The following is a 17,739-nucleotide window of genomic DNA, read 5'->3' on the forward strand; positions in this document are numbered from 1 at the left end:
TAGATCAAATTGTTGGGTGACAACCATCCTCCTGCTTCTGAAGGACATGGCTTGTGTAGCCTCTGCTCCTCGGACTCTGAGCAAGAGCTAAAAACATTCTAAGAGGCTGCAGTTGCATCTCTGGATGGCTAAATTCAGCTGTACCATATCAGTGTAACTGGAAACGTGTTCCACTTTGAGTTTTATCCACACCAGCGACTACCACATAACGAATTGTTACTCCTCTGTTTCAGCTTGGTGTAAACAGAGCAGAAGAATATGATACATCTGAAGAAATATCAGAAAATACCAGGAGAATAAAAAACATCTCTTCAATTGACTGTACAAACAAGTTTTATTGTTACAAGAGAAGAAAAAAAAAAAAACCAAGCAAACAAAAAAAAAATCCCCACCTCCACCTCACAACAGGGTTCCCAAATTCAATTGCTGTGTTATTTTGAGTACTGATGAACTTCTGATTCTTGCACTTCACAACAAAACTTCTTGATTACTTTAGCTCAGCCTGAAGGACTCAACTATATTGTAACTCAAGTCACAGCAGCAAAATGCAGTACCAGCCTGACATCCAGTCAGGGTCATTCTGTGGATTAATCAGGATGCCTGATTCCCAGAGATTTTGCGTTCATTGGCTGAGCAACTGATTACGGCTGTGCTACAAATGAGTAAGACTATATATCATATAGCTTTCCAGACAGCACATGATGTATTCTACCTCAGGAAATTTAGTGTGCTTATTACTTCACAGCTTGGCTTCCAGTTGCTCACAGAAGTGACCTCCATGTTCTGGAATTATTTGGAGTTTGTTGCACTCAGAAAGCATTTCAATTGACTGTACAAACAAGTTTTATTGTTACAAGAGAAGAAAAAAAAAAAAACCAAGCAAACAAAAAAAAATCCCCACCTCCACCTCACAACAGGGTTCCCAAATTCAATTGCTGTGTTATTTTGAGTACTGATGAACTTCTGATTCTTGCACTTCAAAACAAAACTTCTTGATTACTTTAGCTCAGCCTGAAGGACTCAACTTTATTGTAACTCAAGTCACAGCACCAAAATGCAGTACCAGCCTGACATCCAGTCAGGGTCATTCTGTGGATTAATCAGGATGCCTGATTCCCAGAGATTTTGCGTTCATTGGCTGAGCAACTGATTACGGCTGTGCTACAAATGAGTAAGACTATATATCATATAGCTTTCCAGACAGCACATGATGTATTCTACCTCAGGAAATTTAGTGTGCTTATTACTTCACAGCTTGGCTTCCAGTTGCTCACAGAAGTGACCTCCGTGTTCTGGAATTATTTGGAGTTTGTTGCACTCAGAAAGCATCTTGTTTTACTATCATGGTGAAATTCAAGCATATGACCATATTATTCTCAGAATCATCAGAGAATCCTTGCACAACAACACTATAATTGCCCTAAAACGAGCAAGAGAAAAAAAAGATAATTAGTGCACAATGCTGCCTGCTCTTGTCTAAGTAGCTGATTGGAACGGTTTTGGTGATTTCCATTAGAACTGAAAAAGACAGATTCCCATCAGGGATTGTTATCATGGGTATAGTCAGATACATGAGTGCATAAAAAAAAATAGTGCTCAACTTTCTTCTCATGACCAGAGTACTCAGGAAGAGCATTTCGCGGTCTAGCAGAGTCCCATCAGGAAGTGTCAGGTCTGCTGTAAGTTCCTCATCTATAGGAGGACTGCTCATGGCAGAGGATGCTCCTGTCCACTACCAGCTCTGGGCCTATAAGAGGTGTTGGACTGGATGGAGTCCACTGTTGGAGGCCCATGAGCTGAAGGGAGTGCTGGAGATTTTGGACCAGTAGGAGCTCCTTAGTGACATTTTTAGGGATTAATAGGGGTGATAAGGGCCTTCAAAAAGCTCAGGCAGCTGATGAGGCAGTTGTTGGATGAGAATGGCTTAATCTGAGGACTGATGCTGCTCCTGGTTTAACAGTGGAGCACTGCTTTTACTTTTTGGATATTGTTACCCCTCTTCAAATGGTTTCATGGAATAAGAGAGCAGCAAGTGAAGAGAATGTAAAATAAAGAATGAAATGGGCAGAAGGAATATTAATGGATTTACTCAAACAGGTAAAAGGAAAGACAGTAATTTACCAAACAAAATGGAATTAGTAAAATGACTAACTAATTTCTTTGGTCTTTCCTTTCATAAAATAAAGGAGAAATGACAGAGGAATAATAACTTTAGAACATCTACCATTTCAGAGATGCTACCATTTTAGTGTCATCACTTCTTTTACAAAAAAGTTTTCTGACATTTCCTCTTCTGTTTTCTACAGTTTAGGTGAACATCTCCCTTCAGAAAAAAATATACCAGTAAGTATGTGATTTTACTATTATTATTTCTTTATATAAAATGTTGAAAAGTACCTTTGGAAACGTTATTCTTGAACCTTTAATGTCAAATGCTGCTACAAGTGTTTCTGTAAAACAGAGATAATTATAATACAAAAGGTTACTTAACCATAAAGCCATCAATCAGACTGCCTAAATAACTTCAAAGCAATATGGCATATCTCTCAGCAGCAGTTGCCAATGCCATTTACACTTTCACTGATAAAGCCCTCACCTGGTTCTTCTCTCAGAGTTCTGACTATTTGTTGAAACCACATTAGAAAATAGAAATTTAAGCACAGTGCTCCTGCAACATCTCCTCCAGACACATCCTACTGTGATAACTCCAGTAATTTAACTTGAAATAGTAGTTCCCTCAAATGGTAACCAAAGAGAGCTGATACTGATTTTTAAAGAAAGGAAAACACAGACTTACAGGTCTTTTTGGCCTTTAGTCTGACATCCTGCCTGAATTCTCTGCATCTGAGCCTGTGTCATATTAATGTGTGTTAGCCCCTACCAAAGGATCGACTCTTCTCTATTAAAAACAAAAACAAAGCATCATACCTGGGTGTACAGAATCTCTTAAAAAACCCATCCAGATACTTATCTAAATAAACTTTGTTCTGGATATTTGTAGTGCCTACATCACCTCTCAAGTTTCCTGTTCAGTCCAGTCAAATGCAGTCTTCCCATGTCATTTTAGAGATGTTAAAAATAAGTGTCATAATGAGATGAAGGATATTAGTAATCCTCATTTATGGAGATGAAAACTGCAGTACAAGGATGTTAAAACATAGAATTTGGACTTTTTCTACTTTAATGGGGTTCTGGCACTGGAGAGCTGCCTGTTCTGAGGTCTGCTGCCTGCCAAGCAAGATCTAGATTGTGGAGACAAAAATCTGTTTGCATGGGTTGATTGCACCACGTATTTTTACACCAACCTCCTTTCAGCGTTCCGCACACTGAGTATTCATCGTCAGCTCCGCTGCAAAGGAGTTCTTTCCAGATGAGTGCTTTGGCATCATCATACCAGACATGGAAGACCATCTTCAAAAACTGGATGTCACTTCCTAATTAAAACATTGCAAGTGAGAAAATGGTAAAAGATGGGGAGAAAAAAATGTATATGGAGACCTGCTACTTAGATAAAAACTAGATTTTGCTGAAATGCAGTATTTTTGTAAGACTCCCCCCAAAACTAAAAGAGTATAAATCTTGAAAACTGCTACTTCCAGAAAAAAATCAAAAAGCAATTGTTGTTTTCAACAACAACAAAAAAAATTATTCTTAAAAAGTATTTGGGAGAACAATTTCAAAATCTGTTTTCACTTCTTCAGTAAAGAAAACAGAGTTTACTCAGCTTCACAGCTAACCTAAACGTGCTCAAATGAAGACCTTAGTTTTAAGCAGGTGTTGCAAACAATTGATCATGAATGCCAGTAGCCATCCTAAAGATCTTTCCAGGGAAGGAAACCTAGTCCAGAAGGTGAAGTTTATGATACAGCCATTTCCTGGACATTTCATTAGCTGAGCTTGCCAGCTTAATTAACACTGGGTCTAAAGATTACAGCCAGGTTTGCACACAAAATCCAGTACCATTTCCAGCTTCTGGAACATGCATATTCTTCATAGAAGTCCTGCCATAGTTGGATGGCCTGATGATACTCTCTCTCCTCTGAAAGACCTGGATCTTCCTGGATCTTCTCCAGGCCAGAAGAGCAAAATGCACATACACCTAAACTGTCTCAGATTTGCTCGTACAGTGACAGTCTGTGTGCAGGGCTCTGGTAACTGCTCCAAGTGAAACTCAAACACATTTTCGCAAATCATCATTTCTGTCCATCGCTACAGTTTATCCATTCCATTTTTAATTCGAGAAACTGATTTCCTAAATCATTTGGCATTTAGGATAAAGTGTCAGTTTTTCAGTTGTATTTCATTTTCAGCATTTTCAGAATATAATTGTCTAGTTAAGAGAGACTCACTTGGAATCCAGGTAAGAGCAGCCTTCCAGACAGGTTTGTTCATCATGCTGCAAGGTGTCAGATGAAATGTGAAAGCATGAGGTGTAGAATCTACAGAAAAAAAGCATTTCACATTGATAGTGTGAAAAGGCTTCTCCATAAAAATAATAAGAATATACAGTTATACACACAAAAAACACATGCATATTTTTAAATGTATTTAATATAAGGTATATGCTATAAAATGAACCAATATATGTATTAAATATTAAATATGTATTTTAAATTATATTATTATTTTTACATTCAAAGGGCAAAACCAATATCATATTTCTTTAAGTAACAAGAGAAGTCAATGTTTGGTTGATGATCTTTTGCACACAAAAACCAGACAAAAGTACCTTTATTTCTCTTTTGAAGACATAAAAACTTTTTACTAGCATTAAGTCAGCATGGTCTTCTGCCGAAAATATCCCTACTTACACTAATCATGCTGACAACAGCTAAAAATGTTTTTAAGATATCAGCATATTTTCCAGGATAATGTAAATGAACCTTTGAGTAGATTTGCTCTGTGAGTGACCCACCTAGAATTTTTAAAACACACAAAATATCAGCCCATGACACAGTTATGGCAAGAAAGGACACACTGTGCTGTCCCAGAGCCTGACTGGTTTCCCAGCCTGACAAAATCTCACATTCCCTCTTTTTTTTCCACATACTTGAAGCTTTTCATTGTAACATACTGGTTAATTCAATAGGCATAATTTATACAGCAGAGTTTAAATCCAAGTTTAAATCCATTGTCTTCTAATATTTCCTGAACCAAAACATGTCTACTTCACTTGAGAATAAAATTCTCTCTCTCCTAGCTGCTGGAACCAGCATTGTGGTAATATTTATGTCTATGAAGTAAAATTCTTATAACAGGGTAATTAATAACAGAAGTATATTTCTTCTCACTTTTCTGTATTCATCAAAGAAACAAATTTGAAAGAAAATTCACAATCTCTCAGAGTAAAGTAATTATCATGCAGATTTAACAAAAGTCTTACCTATTTTTTACTTACCACAAAAAGTATATGACATTTCAAGATCGGATGATGTACAGAGGAATTCACTGATTCCAGGGGCAAATAAAATTAAAAAAAGGAGTCCAAACATAGTTACTTCTTTTTGCTCAGTACTCAGTGGTATAAAACTTAGTTTAGGAGAAAGAGGAACCAAATTCAGCACAGTCATCGTCAGTCACATGTCTTCAGGGAAAGTTCTGTTATTTATCAAATTCTCTGCAATCTTAGTTAATCCAACTGCAGCACCGTCAGTTGTCATCACACTAAATTTTGTTAAGAAAAAGAATTCCTGCTTTTGTTGTTACATTTTCCCCAGACAATGCAGCTCAAACCACAAGTGAAAAACAAAAGGGAAAACTGTGTGAAATGGGGAAGTGAAATGACATTATGAGTACCAGAAGCACGTAAAGAGCAAGTTTAGTTGACTCATCAGGTTTAACATTTTTAAAGGCACAATTTCAAACACAGTTTCCTGTACATATTAAAGAAGAGAAAAAACCATAATTGATGAAAACAAAGTCCATTCTTTTATTTTTATGGTAGTCAATACCTCTCACAAGTTTCCATAATAAATTTCTTACAAAGCTCACTGTGCTTTACGAATACACCTGAAATCTGGAGGAATGTAATTAGAGGATGTGTTTCAAATGGAGCTGAATGCAACCATCTGACGTTATTGAGTAGAACCACTGATGTCCTGCATGATGTCAGATACCACCTTCAAAGTTGTATCTATCACAGTTATACTTCTTAGTGGGAACAAATTCAAAAATCAATAAAATTACAGCTGATAATTCCCACATCTGCCTCCCAGAGTCTCTCTGCCACCTTCTCCCGCACTCTTCCCCACAGTCTCTGCTGGAGAAGCAGCACTGCATGGTTTGCCCAGAGCACAGAGCCATGCCCAGGCCTGGGGCCAGGGGGACACCAAACATGAGTCAATTACTAACACAGGCTGTCCAGTTTTGACTGGCATGTTTCTGTAAGAACACAGAATCTGTCACAGCTGAAGGTAACTTACAACCTGATTTTATTCTGCGACGCTGACAACACCCCAGGTCACAGACTTTGATACTCAAGTTTGAAACAACAAAACAAAACCCTCTTAAAGCACTTTTGGTATTAGATACATGCCATTATTTCTGTCTGTTAGTGAATTACGCTAAGAATTACATATTTGCCTGTACTGCTGGTCCCAGTTACGGGAACAGATCAAATTAAGCCTAATGCCTCATTCCAGAGAGCAGAACCCGCAGCTAACTGACAGGAAACACAACTAAATTTTTTTTCTCACGATAATGAAATACAGAAATCTACCAAATTTAATGGAAGAATGACTTACAGAGATTAAGCACATTATTTTCTCACAAGTTACCTTATTGGTTCACATATATGTCCGCTGACTTCTCTTAGATCAGAAACTGTTTGGGTTTTTTTTAAGAAAAAGAAGCAGTATGTAAAATAGACAGGTATTTGAGTTTGTGCTAAGCTGGAAACTCAATAAAAATTACAACAAAAACAACTTAATTGTTGTAACTCTCCCCATTCCCCATCACAGCGCCTAAAAGATTTTATTCTCACAACTTCTGTGCATACCAGGGTTATATTTTACATATCATAAAGGTAAAGTAGCAGAAGATTAAAAAATTGTTTTATAGAAGTCTAAACATGTAACACAAAAGATAATTTAGGAATAACGATGTGCACAAAACCATGGCTGATTGTGCCCAGGGATGGGGTAGTTCCCAGATTAGTTAAGGAAGGTGAAAATTCAATTAAAAGTGCCTGAAAGTACCAACTAATGAGCTACTACATGTAATAATTCACAAAATGAGATAAAAATTTGAAAATTTAATGCCGCTAGAGAATTCTCTTCTGTATTTCCAAACCCTTCTATAGACCACAAGAAGAGTCCCCCTGGTCTGATAGAGTTAAGATTTTTAAGAAATTTCTAGCATTTGGCTTTTAAGTGGGAATACAAAATTGTTTAACTTTCCTGACAGATCTCCAGAGTACATATATCACACAGAGATTTTTGCTGTTAACAGGATGCTATAAAACATATAAGCCCTTTGTGATCATAGCAATAACACAGTTCTGTTTCAAGATGGACAATTTTTTCTTAAAAATAGTAAGACATGCAGTGGAATTGAAATAAATCAGGAAGGCAGTAATAGCTGGAAAAAAGAAATGGAGTAGTGAGAAAGCCGCAAAGGAGCAATGAAGCAGCTACTAAAGAAGAGCTACCTTTTGCATGTACAGCCAAAAAAAAAATTCCTTTCAACCACAAAGCCATGACCAGTGGTGTGAAGGAGTTTAATCAGTGAGAAGACAAGCCAGGCTCTCTGCTGAGTCTTCTGTCAGTCCAAGAGGTTTAGCACACGTCCCAGGTCAGTCTGCAGCGGGCAGGAGGCGGCACTGACCGTACCCCACTGATATACAGGACTTCCCAGCTGAACACGCATCCCTCTGTGGCCAGACTTTGTCTGGCGTTGCTGCCCAGTGCTTTGGGTGGCTGATGCACTCACGGGCAGAGTGGAAAGAGCACTGCAGATTGACAAGATTTTACATAAAAGTTCTCTTAATATAAACGAAGACCAGCTCTCTGCTGAACTGACTTTCTAGACCTGGTCCAAGCATTGGTGTTGTTTTCAGATACTTGCTGCAGTAAAGTTATAGATGAGGAATGAGTCCCCCCTGGTGGTTCGGACCGACAGACACATGCAGAAACCTCCTGCTGCTTCCTGAGCGGGCTTCTATGGTACAAGTCAAGACTATTCCAGTGCTCTAAAAACTCAGAATAAGAAAACTCAGTTTAAAAGGATCTGGCTGGCTAAATGGGAAAACAGGCATCACAGCTAAAATATCCTTTATGACCGTGATAATAAAGCCTACAACCTTGATTGCTGTGTTTGGTCAAATTGCCATTAAATCAAAATAACCTAAATTATTTTAAAATATTTTCAGCAAATTCAGTTTTAGATGCTTGTGGCTTTTGATGCCAATATTGATGCATTTCATAGAAGTGACCTCTTGTGATGATCAGTCAAATCCCAGACTAGTGCACTAGTGGTGTGAAGAGTCTGTTCTGTTCCTTTCAAGTCAGCATGAAGATCACTGCAGAAGATTATAAAGTTTTTTATACTTTAATTTTACTAAATCCTCCTTCTTCACTATAATCTTTTTCTCATATATTCTGATCCAGAAGGAAGGTGAAAAGGAAGGAGAAGTGGAAAGAGCTACACATTAATGTTACTTCACTGAGGTTTTGTCACTATTTATTTCATTTATTTCAAAATTCTTTGCAAGTACATTCAGTAGGAACCAACTCTCATATCCAATTAACAGCACATAAACTTAAGTCTAAAAAATTTAGAACTTCATACCTAAGATTTTTAATTTATTTACATCTGAGATGCTGAGAGTAGAAGTTTATTCCAAGCTTCCTTACTGATTTGTGGTTAAAATCCTTAAAATAATTCATATTTTTATCTTCTTTCTCAGTGCATCCAAAAAGTGCTTAACTTACTTGTGATTGCTTTCCAAAATAATCACTTTGTATTTGGATTTTTGGCTGCAGATGAGTACGTTGATCAGATAAGCACTTTTAAGTCACTAAAATCTCCCTCAGGAAAGATTTATAATATATGTGATCATAATATTCCATCACAGAAAAATAAATAACAGTACACCAGTATAGCAGGGGAAAGTACTCCATTTCAAAGTGTTAGTCAGACAGAATTAAAGATTATGTCCTAGTTCTCAGCATGTAACATAATTTCACTTTAATGGAAAACTCTTCTAAGATGTTAACCACATTTAGTCAATAAAGAAAGAGGCAATAATAATTTTCATTGCAGGACCATTTGTGAGTTTTTGAAGTAGATAGTTTTGCATCTGGACACAGACATGTTTATCCCTTCTGATTCTGGGTGTAGGGTTGATGCTGAAGGCACTTCAACAAAAGGGGGTTCTATATAAGGCATAAGACTGCATTCACAAAATAAAAACGCACTCAACTCTCAGCATGAAGAATAGGAAACTGTAGACTCTTCTCAAATCCCCTCACCCTATCTTTGACAATGTTTATAGTTCAAGTAGAAAGTCATGCCCAGGGATACAAGAAAGAGGTAGAGGATTCATTTCCTCTACATGCAACTGATAAAGTGCTTGAGTGTGCCATGGCAGTCCAACCCAAGAGCAGCGCACTGGCACATATCCAGCAGTGAACTGGTAGCATTTGAGTAAGAAACCAAAGAGCTGATGGAATATAGAAAAAGTGCTGTGCATTATTCTGAATATATTTTGTCAAATGCTGTACGAACTTTGGCTTAGTGGTTTGATTCGAATATATCACATTAAACCACTGGAGACTATTAGAATGGAGCAAATACATACCAGGTGGTATGGTTTTCCTGTGGAAACAATTATGTTGGAAATAACTCCCTGCCTCTTTCCAGTAGCCTTATGATTTATTCTTTGCAAGCCAAGTTTAGGACTAAAACATACAGTTATACTCTAAAGTATTCATTAAACTATTAAAATTGTCCAAAAAAAGAGAAAGCAGTGGGTGAAGGGAGAAGAAAGGGATTTGTCCTACCTGAGGCTCATGGTAAGCACACCACAGCAACACTGTCCACCCTGGAATTCTAGAACTGGAGACAGCTGGACATGTTTTGTGGCTGTTTGCTCTTGCTCTGTGTTATTCCCTGCTTAAAATAGCTGCTTGCTGAGGTCTGTATAGCTTTGGGATAATCTTTCTATAGTGGATCCAACTCCTAGCTAAGCACACTTGTCCCATTTCTCAGGCAGGCTGCAGCAGGCTATGCTGTACATGGGGCATGAAGAAATCCATGGTATGAGGCATGAAGAAATTTGTGGTATGGCCACAGGACTCTAGAGCAACCAAATTACAGAAGCTTACTGAGTTTCCATCCTATTAAGTTATACTGAGCAACTGTAATAATTCATGTCTGCTCTTAATTTTTACAACACAAAGAGATTTTCATGAAGTTTCCATCACCTAAATTAGGCCCTCATGGTACCATGCAAAAATTTACAGATTTTATTCATCTTTGCCAATGTGATGACTTTGGTTTGTAATAAAGCAAGCTCCAGTCAAATTAGTTACCTCTTAATTCTACAGTGTGGTTAGGAGTGTGAAGTACCTCAGAGCTTTAAAGATTTCTCTTTGAAGTATCAAAAGGGGATAATTTTCTCATCAAAAAATTTTACATTTGCAAGAAAAGGATAACGGTTGTGGGATAATTTAATTTAAAAAATAACTTTAAAGAATGACAAGGAGCTTTGTACTTTATAATTAAGAACAGATAGGGACTAATGAATAATAATGTGGACAAAGCCAAAAACTTGAGAAAACAGAGAGGGTCACCAGCAAGAAAACAGCATGTAGTAAAAGACTAAAGCAAAAAATTGCACATATCCTGACTATTCTTCAAAGGGAAAAAAAAAAGAAGAAAAAAACCCAGTCTTCTATGATGTTTTGTGGAAGCTTTTAGGGCTGGAAGGGGATAGGAAGAATGTGTCTAGGAAGGAGGCTACAGTCGTTTCATATGGAATCACTAGAATTAACTAGGTTGGAAAAGACCTCTGAAATCACTGAGTCCAACCTATGACCAAACACCACTACATCAACTAGACCAGGGCACTGAGTGCCACGTCCAGTCTTTCTTTGAACACATCCAGGGACAGTGACTCCACCACTTCCCTGGGCAGCCTGTTCCAATGTCTAAACACCCCTTCTGTGAAGGAATTTCACCTGATGTCCAACATGAACCTCCTCTGGCACAGCTTGAGGCCATTTCCTCTCATCCTGTCACTGGTTGCCTGGGAGATCAGCAACCCCCATCTGGTTACAACCTCCTCTCAGGTAGCTGTAGAGAGTGATAAGGTACCCCCTGAGCCTCCTTTTCTCAAGGCTAAACAACCCCAGCTCCCTCAGCTGCTCCTCCCAGGACTTACCCTCTAGACCCTTCACCATCTCCACTGCTCTTCTCTGGACGCACTCCAGCACCTCAATGTTGTCCCTGAATTAAGGGGCCCAGAACTGAACACGAGGTGTGGGCTCACCAGTGCCAAGTAAAGGGGGGCAATCACTACCCTGGTCCTGCTGACCACACTATTCCTGATACACACTGATATGTTCCTGCTCTTCACACCAGACCAAGGGAAACTGGTACCAGGGTAAGATATGCGACCCAGCTACTATGGATAAGTGATAGGTTGGTCCTGAAAAAGCTGCAGGAGCTGTCAGCCTTCATGGTAGGCATTGCCTTGCAAATAAGACAGTTTGTACATCACTTATTTCAGAAAACTGGGCTTCTACATCAGTATTTCCTTCAGAACCTCCATGTGTACAAGCACATTCTCTAGATCTCCTAAATTGTTTCTTCCACATCGTATACAAGCTACCTACACCCAAAGAAATATCAACAACTTCCAGGGACAAAAATGTTAGCAAGTAGTAATATTTCTGCAATTAGTACTGGTTTTCACCAAGTGTATAAAACTGAAGAAAAATACACTAGAAGAAAATAGCAGTTCACATAATTAATAGGATTGTTAAACAGACATGGAGCTAACAGCCTTGGAGAATTACCTGGTAGTAATTTGTTTATTGAAACACACCACAGTTGATTCTCTTGCAGGATTTGTTAGCCGCAGGAGGGCCTGTTCTGGTTTACACACATTTTCTACCTTAGGACACCAAGCATTTCAGAGCTTCCCACCTGGAAATGCACACAATGCACTACAAAATACCTTTATTAAGACACACTGCTCAGAACCCAGAGCAAAGCAGAAGCACATCTTGTCATTTTAATTCTAATGTGAATAACTGCTCTCAACAATTCCAGGGATCTACACCAGTCACGTATGTGCAAGTATACTCAAATTCTGTGTTCATTTTTGGGCCCTTCACTACACAAAGGACATTGAGGTGTTGAGTGTGTCCAGAAAAGGGCAGTGAAGCTGGTGAAGGGTCTGGAACACAGGTCTTAGGAGGAACAGCTCAGGCAACTGGGGTTGTTTAGCCTGGAGGAAAGGAGGTTGAGGGTTGACCTTACCACTCTCTACAACCTGAAAGCAGGTTGTAGCAAAGTGGGGATCAGTCTCTTCTCCCAAGTAATAAGCAATGGGACAAGAGGAAACAGCCTCAAGTTGCACCAGGGGATGTATAGCTGGGTATTAGGGAAGATTTCATCAGTGAAAGGGTTGTCAAGCATTGGCACAGGCTCCCTGGGGAAGTGGTTGAGTCACCATGCCAGGAGATATTTAAAATATGTATAAAGGCACTTAGGGACATGATTTAGTGGTGGACTTAGCAGTGCTGGGTTAATGGTTGGAGTTGATGATCTTGGAAGTGTTTTCCAACCTAAATGGTCCTACAGTTCCAAGTACACAATCTAAGTGTAGCAGCAAACAAAGCAGAAGCAGGTAGAATATTGAGTATCTTCAGTAAGTCTGGTCTTCTCTTTTCCTAACACGAAAGTACTATCCTATTAAGTTGCAGATTGGAATTTTAAAATATTTTTTCTGAGACTACATCACAGCCAGAATCATCACCTATCTTCTGGCAGAATTCTGGACTCTTTAATATTATTTTTAATCATCTGTGTGTCAGAAAGCCACCTACTAGCTTAACTTTCTTTTCACTACCAGAACACGAGCAGAAGAAATAATATTTATCTTCCATAGACAGAAACTTAGCCACTGGCGTTGAGATATCTTACTCACGCTGCTTAATTCTGAATTGGCCAAATCTCAAATTTAGAAATGAAAAGGTTTTGCAGTCAGAAGAAAAAGGTGAGGATTTTGACATTGCCTATGGAGTAAATAAATATAATTTTGGAGTCTTTCCTTCACCTTCTCCTGCAAACTCTATTTCTGATTCTCCCTGTATTTGGCATTGGAAGATCAAGTCAACCTCATCTTTCAATGCAAGCACCAAAAGAAGTGAGTGAATGCATCAGACATGGAAAGATTACTTTTAACTATGTGTAAAACATCATTTCAATGAGGACAAGTAGTACAACCAGGTGATCAGAATTGCTTGCTCAATATAATTTGAACCTCACACGTTCAATATAATTGATGAAAATTTTATTCAGATATTATTGCTACCCATGAAATGATACTGGCTTAATGAAATACAATAAGGGTTTTTAAATTATAGCTGTGCCAACACAAAAGAACTGCCTCAAAAATATTGGGATGGGACGATTTGCTTTTTGATTGCTCAGCAAGTTCATTGAGGGCAATCAGAAAAGCAACATTCAAAACCACCGGTTTAATATCATCTGTAGTGTCATCCTACAAAAAGAAATTGAAATAATAGTACTGGAAGACATTTAGACTTATAAATATATAGTTTTTCAGCTATAACTTAGGAAACATCTTGAAAGCTAGCTATAATAATTTTTTCTTTATTTGGAGGATCAGGATGACTAGTAGCAAGCATTATATTTTCTTAATACTGCTAACATAGAAGGATTAATTTCACTTTTGGGGGTTTTTTTCAATTCAGTAGTTTTTATGACTCAAAATATTTAGGTCCTTCAGTCTTTGAAAACAAGTATCTGTCAGTTTATGTGCTTTGGGCTAAAAAATATAAATCTAAACTCTACACACTCAAGGGAGAAGAACCAGTCTAGTACCACAAAAAGACCTGATCCCCTTTTAAGTTCAGTGAAAGGTGGCTTTCTTTGCAGTGCTGAAAATCAAGAGGTATGTTTTTTAAAGGCACAGTTGCTTCCCCACCTTACACAAATTCTGACGGAATGCATTTTAACCACTAGCTGCTAGAATGTTCTTTAAGTTGATTCAAATACAGCACCTGTTGTCAGTGGGATGCTCACAGAGCAAATTTATGCCACGGTGCTTTCCTGTGCCCAAGAAGAGCCTCTTGCTCTCCACCTCTGGGGACAGGGTTGCTCAGAGTGGGACTTTAAGAAACCTCAGAGTAGCTTTGAGTAGCTAGAGGTCACAGCAACACAGCCATTCTTCTCATGCTTTCCCCTCCTTCAGGAGGAGGTTGTAGCAGGAATTCACAAGAATACCTGTCTGCTTTCTAGAGACTCCTTCTGGCTACTGATGGTCTCACAAAGGGAAGGGAAGGGAAAGCCACGTTCACTCCCTTTATAGCACCACCAGCAGTGACAAAAAGCCCGGTATTTTTGGATTAAGTACAATTGATATTTAAGGCTTAACAGCCTAACTACATACTTGATAGGTAATGAGTGTTGATGATTTGTCTATTACGAATGGCTTCTTTTGACATGGAGATGGTGAGACTGCCACACAGCTCAGGTGTTTTACAGGTGTCTGGAGAGCTAACAATAAAAATCAAACCAAGAATAAACAAGCACAAGACAGGTCTAAGCATCTCCTTTCTTTACTGTATTTTATGTCATTAAAGAAATCCTCACATTGTTTGTAATATTTTTTAAGAAGCATCTCCTTTTATACATTCCAAAATGCATAAGGAAAACTCCAGCTACCTGATACTTAAGCAAGTGTAATAGATTTTTACATTCTTTCACATATATAGTACTGCACTATGGACAATGATACTGACATTATCTTCAAATTATTTCCTTTCATCAGCTTCCTTTACCTCCTCTAATTCCTCAAATTTAAAAAATGAGGATTTGTCATAGCCCATGAGATGGTTATAATCCTGAGGATTTGGGAAAAGTGTAGGATTAACAAGCATTGATTTTGTCTTAGCATAAAATGTTGTAAACATCTTTGTGATGTCTGGAATCTTTACATCTTTCTGATGGAAAACAGTTGCTTTTTCTGCCAAGATGGCATTGTAGGTAATGGCTGTATAAGTGTCCACTTCATCTTTATAATAGAGTCGGATCACGTAACCTTTTGTAAGGATATGCAAAGTAACCGGTGTTACAAACGTAAAAACCCCAATCAACCCATAAAAGGCAGCTTGGACAAGCAGACTTTCCACTCCAATACCACTCTTGAGCATGATGTAGGGCATCATGAACAGGTTGAATATGCTGGTGGAGTAAGAGAAAAACTTCACACCTACATAAAAGAAAAAAACAGAGAAAATGAAGCAAAATTTTCTTATGAGCAAAATTTTCTCTCCAATTACATCTATTCTTCTTCCACATAACAATGCCATTACTTGAACTGATGAAGTTACTGAAAACCCTTTTCTCTTTTTCTTTAAGCTCACAGAGAACTGTTGAAAGCTTGACCCTGTCTCATTGCTGCTGTTCTGATTTGTTTATATGTTCATGTTGGGTTTATCAAAGCTTGTAGCTGGCTCTATTTCTGTGATGCAGTCAGTTATTAGTGGTTATGCACACATATGAAGTTTTTACTTCACAGGCAGGAAAACTGATTTCTAATGAGACTTGACTCCATTCATTGACACATGTAATGGTACTCATTGAAGATATGGCAGATAGGGAATTTCTCTCTTCATCAACAACTAATGCTGACATTCAGCGTGCATTACAAAGAAGTCAGCTTGGTCCCTCACCATGCATAAACCCTGAGTTACTCAATATTAACAAGTACTCCACACCCATCTTGCATGTGGTTTGAAAGACAGTAGCCAGTGCCGTGGACAATCCACAGTCCTTAAGCCACCGTGAGAACCAGGAGCCCAAGATGCTGTGACAAATAAGTGTGTTAGGACACATTTCAAAGACGTGTATCAGAAAACATCCAGTGGCTTTATTTTTCACTGGGTCTTTGTAACATTAACTGGCCAAAGAAAGATTAGAGGAGTCTTATTACGGATGAAGCATTTCATCATAATACCTGTCTGCCTGGGAAGCATTTCAGGAACACTTCCAAGCACACAGAATGTAAACAGCAGTTATAGCTCATCTTCACTGCTTACTGGATTGGCTAAGTCACCCCAAGGGCTGCAAGAGAAGCCAAAGAAGGCTGAAGGGTTAGAGGAATGAAAAGAACTCCCTGCAAACTCAAGCAGAGAAGCAGAAACCAAGCACCACCACTACCACCTTTTTTATTTGTTTTGCTGTACAGACAATCCAGATTTTGGCAAACTTGGAAAGGAGAATGCTCACTTTTAATGTTCCATTTTAAAGTTCCTAAACACTGTTGAAACAGCAACAACAAAAAAAGGCAATATAAACCACTTCAAGTCACATACCTAACACTGTCTTTGCCAAATTTCCTTTATAAACTAATCTTCCATGTTCTGGGTGATCATGAGGGGAGGATGTGCTGAGGCTGTGACCAGCCACTCCTTGAAAAGATGTAACCTGAAAGATAAAACCAGTACATGGCTAAGGAACACGAGTACTACAGCTTGTATCTACCATCCATATACACATACACACATATATGTACGTATACACACCCACAGAAAGTTTCTCCTTGCCCTGAACCCACCCCCAGCGTTTTAAACTAGGGATTAAAGTTAGGTTACACTCCAAAGCATGCCACAAACTCCAACTAATATACTGCCTGTTTTAATAACTTTCCATGTAAATATAGCATGTTAGCATTAAATGTCTGCAACCCCCTTACTGAGAATTGAGGCAGCAATCGACTTACACACAGCTTTGCAGGGAGACATTTACGGCACCCGTGCTCATCACGTCTCTGTTTGATCACAGAATCATAGAATGGCCTGGGTTGAACTGGGCCTTAAAGATCATTCAGTTCCAGCATCCCTGCTGTGGGTAGGGACACCTGCCACTATACCAGTTTGCTCCAAGTTCGATCCAGGCCAGCCTTGAACACCTTGACGGTTGGGGAATCCTCTGTTTCTCTGGGCAACCTGTTCCACTGCCTGACTACCCTCACAGCAAAGAATTTTTATCCTAATATCTTGGATTAGCTAAATAGCTTCCTTCAGAGTAGCTAAATCTACTCTCAGTTTTAATCCATTCCCCATTGTCCTGGCACTTCATGTCCTTGTAAAAAGTCCCTTTTCCCTACAAAAAAAAATCAGGTACGGGAAGAGCACAGTTAGGTCACCCCGAAGCCGCCTCTTCTCCAGGCTAAACAAACCCAATTCCCTCAATCTTTCATTGTAGGAGAGATGCTACATCCTCGCAATCATCTTGGTGGCCTCCTCTGCACTCGCTCCAACAGGTCGATGGGGGCCCCAGGGCTGGACGCAACACTCCAGGTGGGGTCTCACCTGGGCGTAACAGAGGAGGTACGCCCCGGGGAGCACCTCGCTTTCCTCCTCAAAATCCTCTAAGGGCAAAACCGCGAATCTCAGGGCCGCCGCCCTTTCCCCGAGCAGCGAGAACGCTCCTCCCGCTCCCACACACGGTCCCCACAGCCCCCACGCACAACCTGTTGGG

At 39.0% G+C, this 17,739-nt stretch overlaps 2 protein-coding genes across 4 annotated transcripts in view; both read right to left on the reverse strand.

Moving 5' to 3' along the window:
* Nucleotides 1-310: 310 nt before the first annotated feature.
* On the reverse strand, nt 311-11,020 carry LY96 (lymphocyte antigen 96). Of its 3 annotated transcripts, XM_008631366.2 has the most exons (7): nt 10,002-11,020; nt 5,399-8,188; nt 4,350-4,439; nt 3,306-3,434; nt 2,398-2,450; nt 1,284-1,420; nt 311-774 (listed from the first exon to the last, which is right to left on the reverse strand). In XM_008631366.2, exons 2-6 carry the CDS (start codon nt 5,568-5,570, stop codon nt 1,319-1,321), a joined length of 546 nt encoding a protein of 181 aa, XP_008629588.2. In that variant the 5' UTR covers nt 5,571-8,188; nt 10,002-11,020; the 3' UTR covers nt 311-774; nt 1,284-1,318. The 3 variants fall into 3 exon arrangements, with proteins under 3 accessions (XP_008629588.2, XP_017586703.1, XP_017586704.1); XM_017731214.1 differs by lacking the exon at nt 311-774 and having other exon boundaries at nt 826-1,420; nt 10,002-11,019; XM_017731215.1 differs by lacking the exon at nt 311-774 and having other exon boundaries at nt 826-1,420; nt 5,399-8,518; nt 10,002-11,019.
* A 3,770-nt stretch (nt 11,021-14,790) lies between these two features.
* The window catches only part of TMEM70 (transmembrane protein 70), a 3,864-nt gene continuing 915 nt past the window's right edge, over nt 14,791-17,739 (reverse strand). The window contains exons 2-4 of the mRNA XM_017731204.1: nt 17,571-17,731; nt 16,572-16,683; nt 14,791-15,466 (exon numbers count right to left, since the gene is read on the reverse strand). Of these exons, the coding sequence (XP_017586693.1) occupies nt 15,009-15,466; nt 16,572-16,683; nt 17,571-17,731 (731 nt within the window). The 3' untranslated portion in view covers nt 14,791-15,008. The remainder of the gene's footprint in view (nt 15,467-16,571; nt 16,684-17,570; nt 17,732-17,739) is intronic.

Source organism: Corvus brachyrhynchos, unplaced genomic scaffold (genome assembly GCF_000691975.1).
Source record: "Corvus brachyrhynchos isolate BGI_N302 unplaced genomic scaffold, ASM69197v1 scaffold633, whole genome shotgun sequence".
NCBI lineage: Eukaryota > Metazoa > Chordata > Aves > Passeriformes > Corvidae > Corvus > Corvus brachyrhynchos.

Bases quoted from the DNA above. Each gene is read 5' to 3' on its own strand.
- LY96 (XM_008631366.2), bottom strand. From the start codon at position 5,570: ATGACTGTGCTGAATTTGGTTCCTCTTTCTCCTAAACTAAGTTTTATA. The intron at 2,451-3,305 runs GTTGGTGTAAAA...TCTGTTTTACAG, and splicing joins GTGCGGAACGCTGAAAGGAG to AAACACTTGTAGCAGCATTT. The intron at 1,421-2,397 runs GTACTTTTCAAC...TGCTCGTTTTAG, and splicing joins CAAGAATAACGTTTCCAAAG to GGCAATTATAGTGTTGTTGT.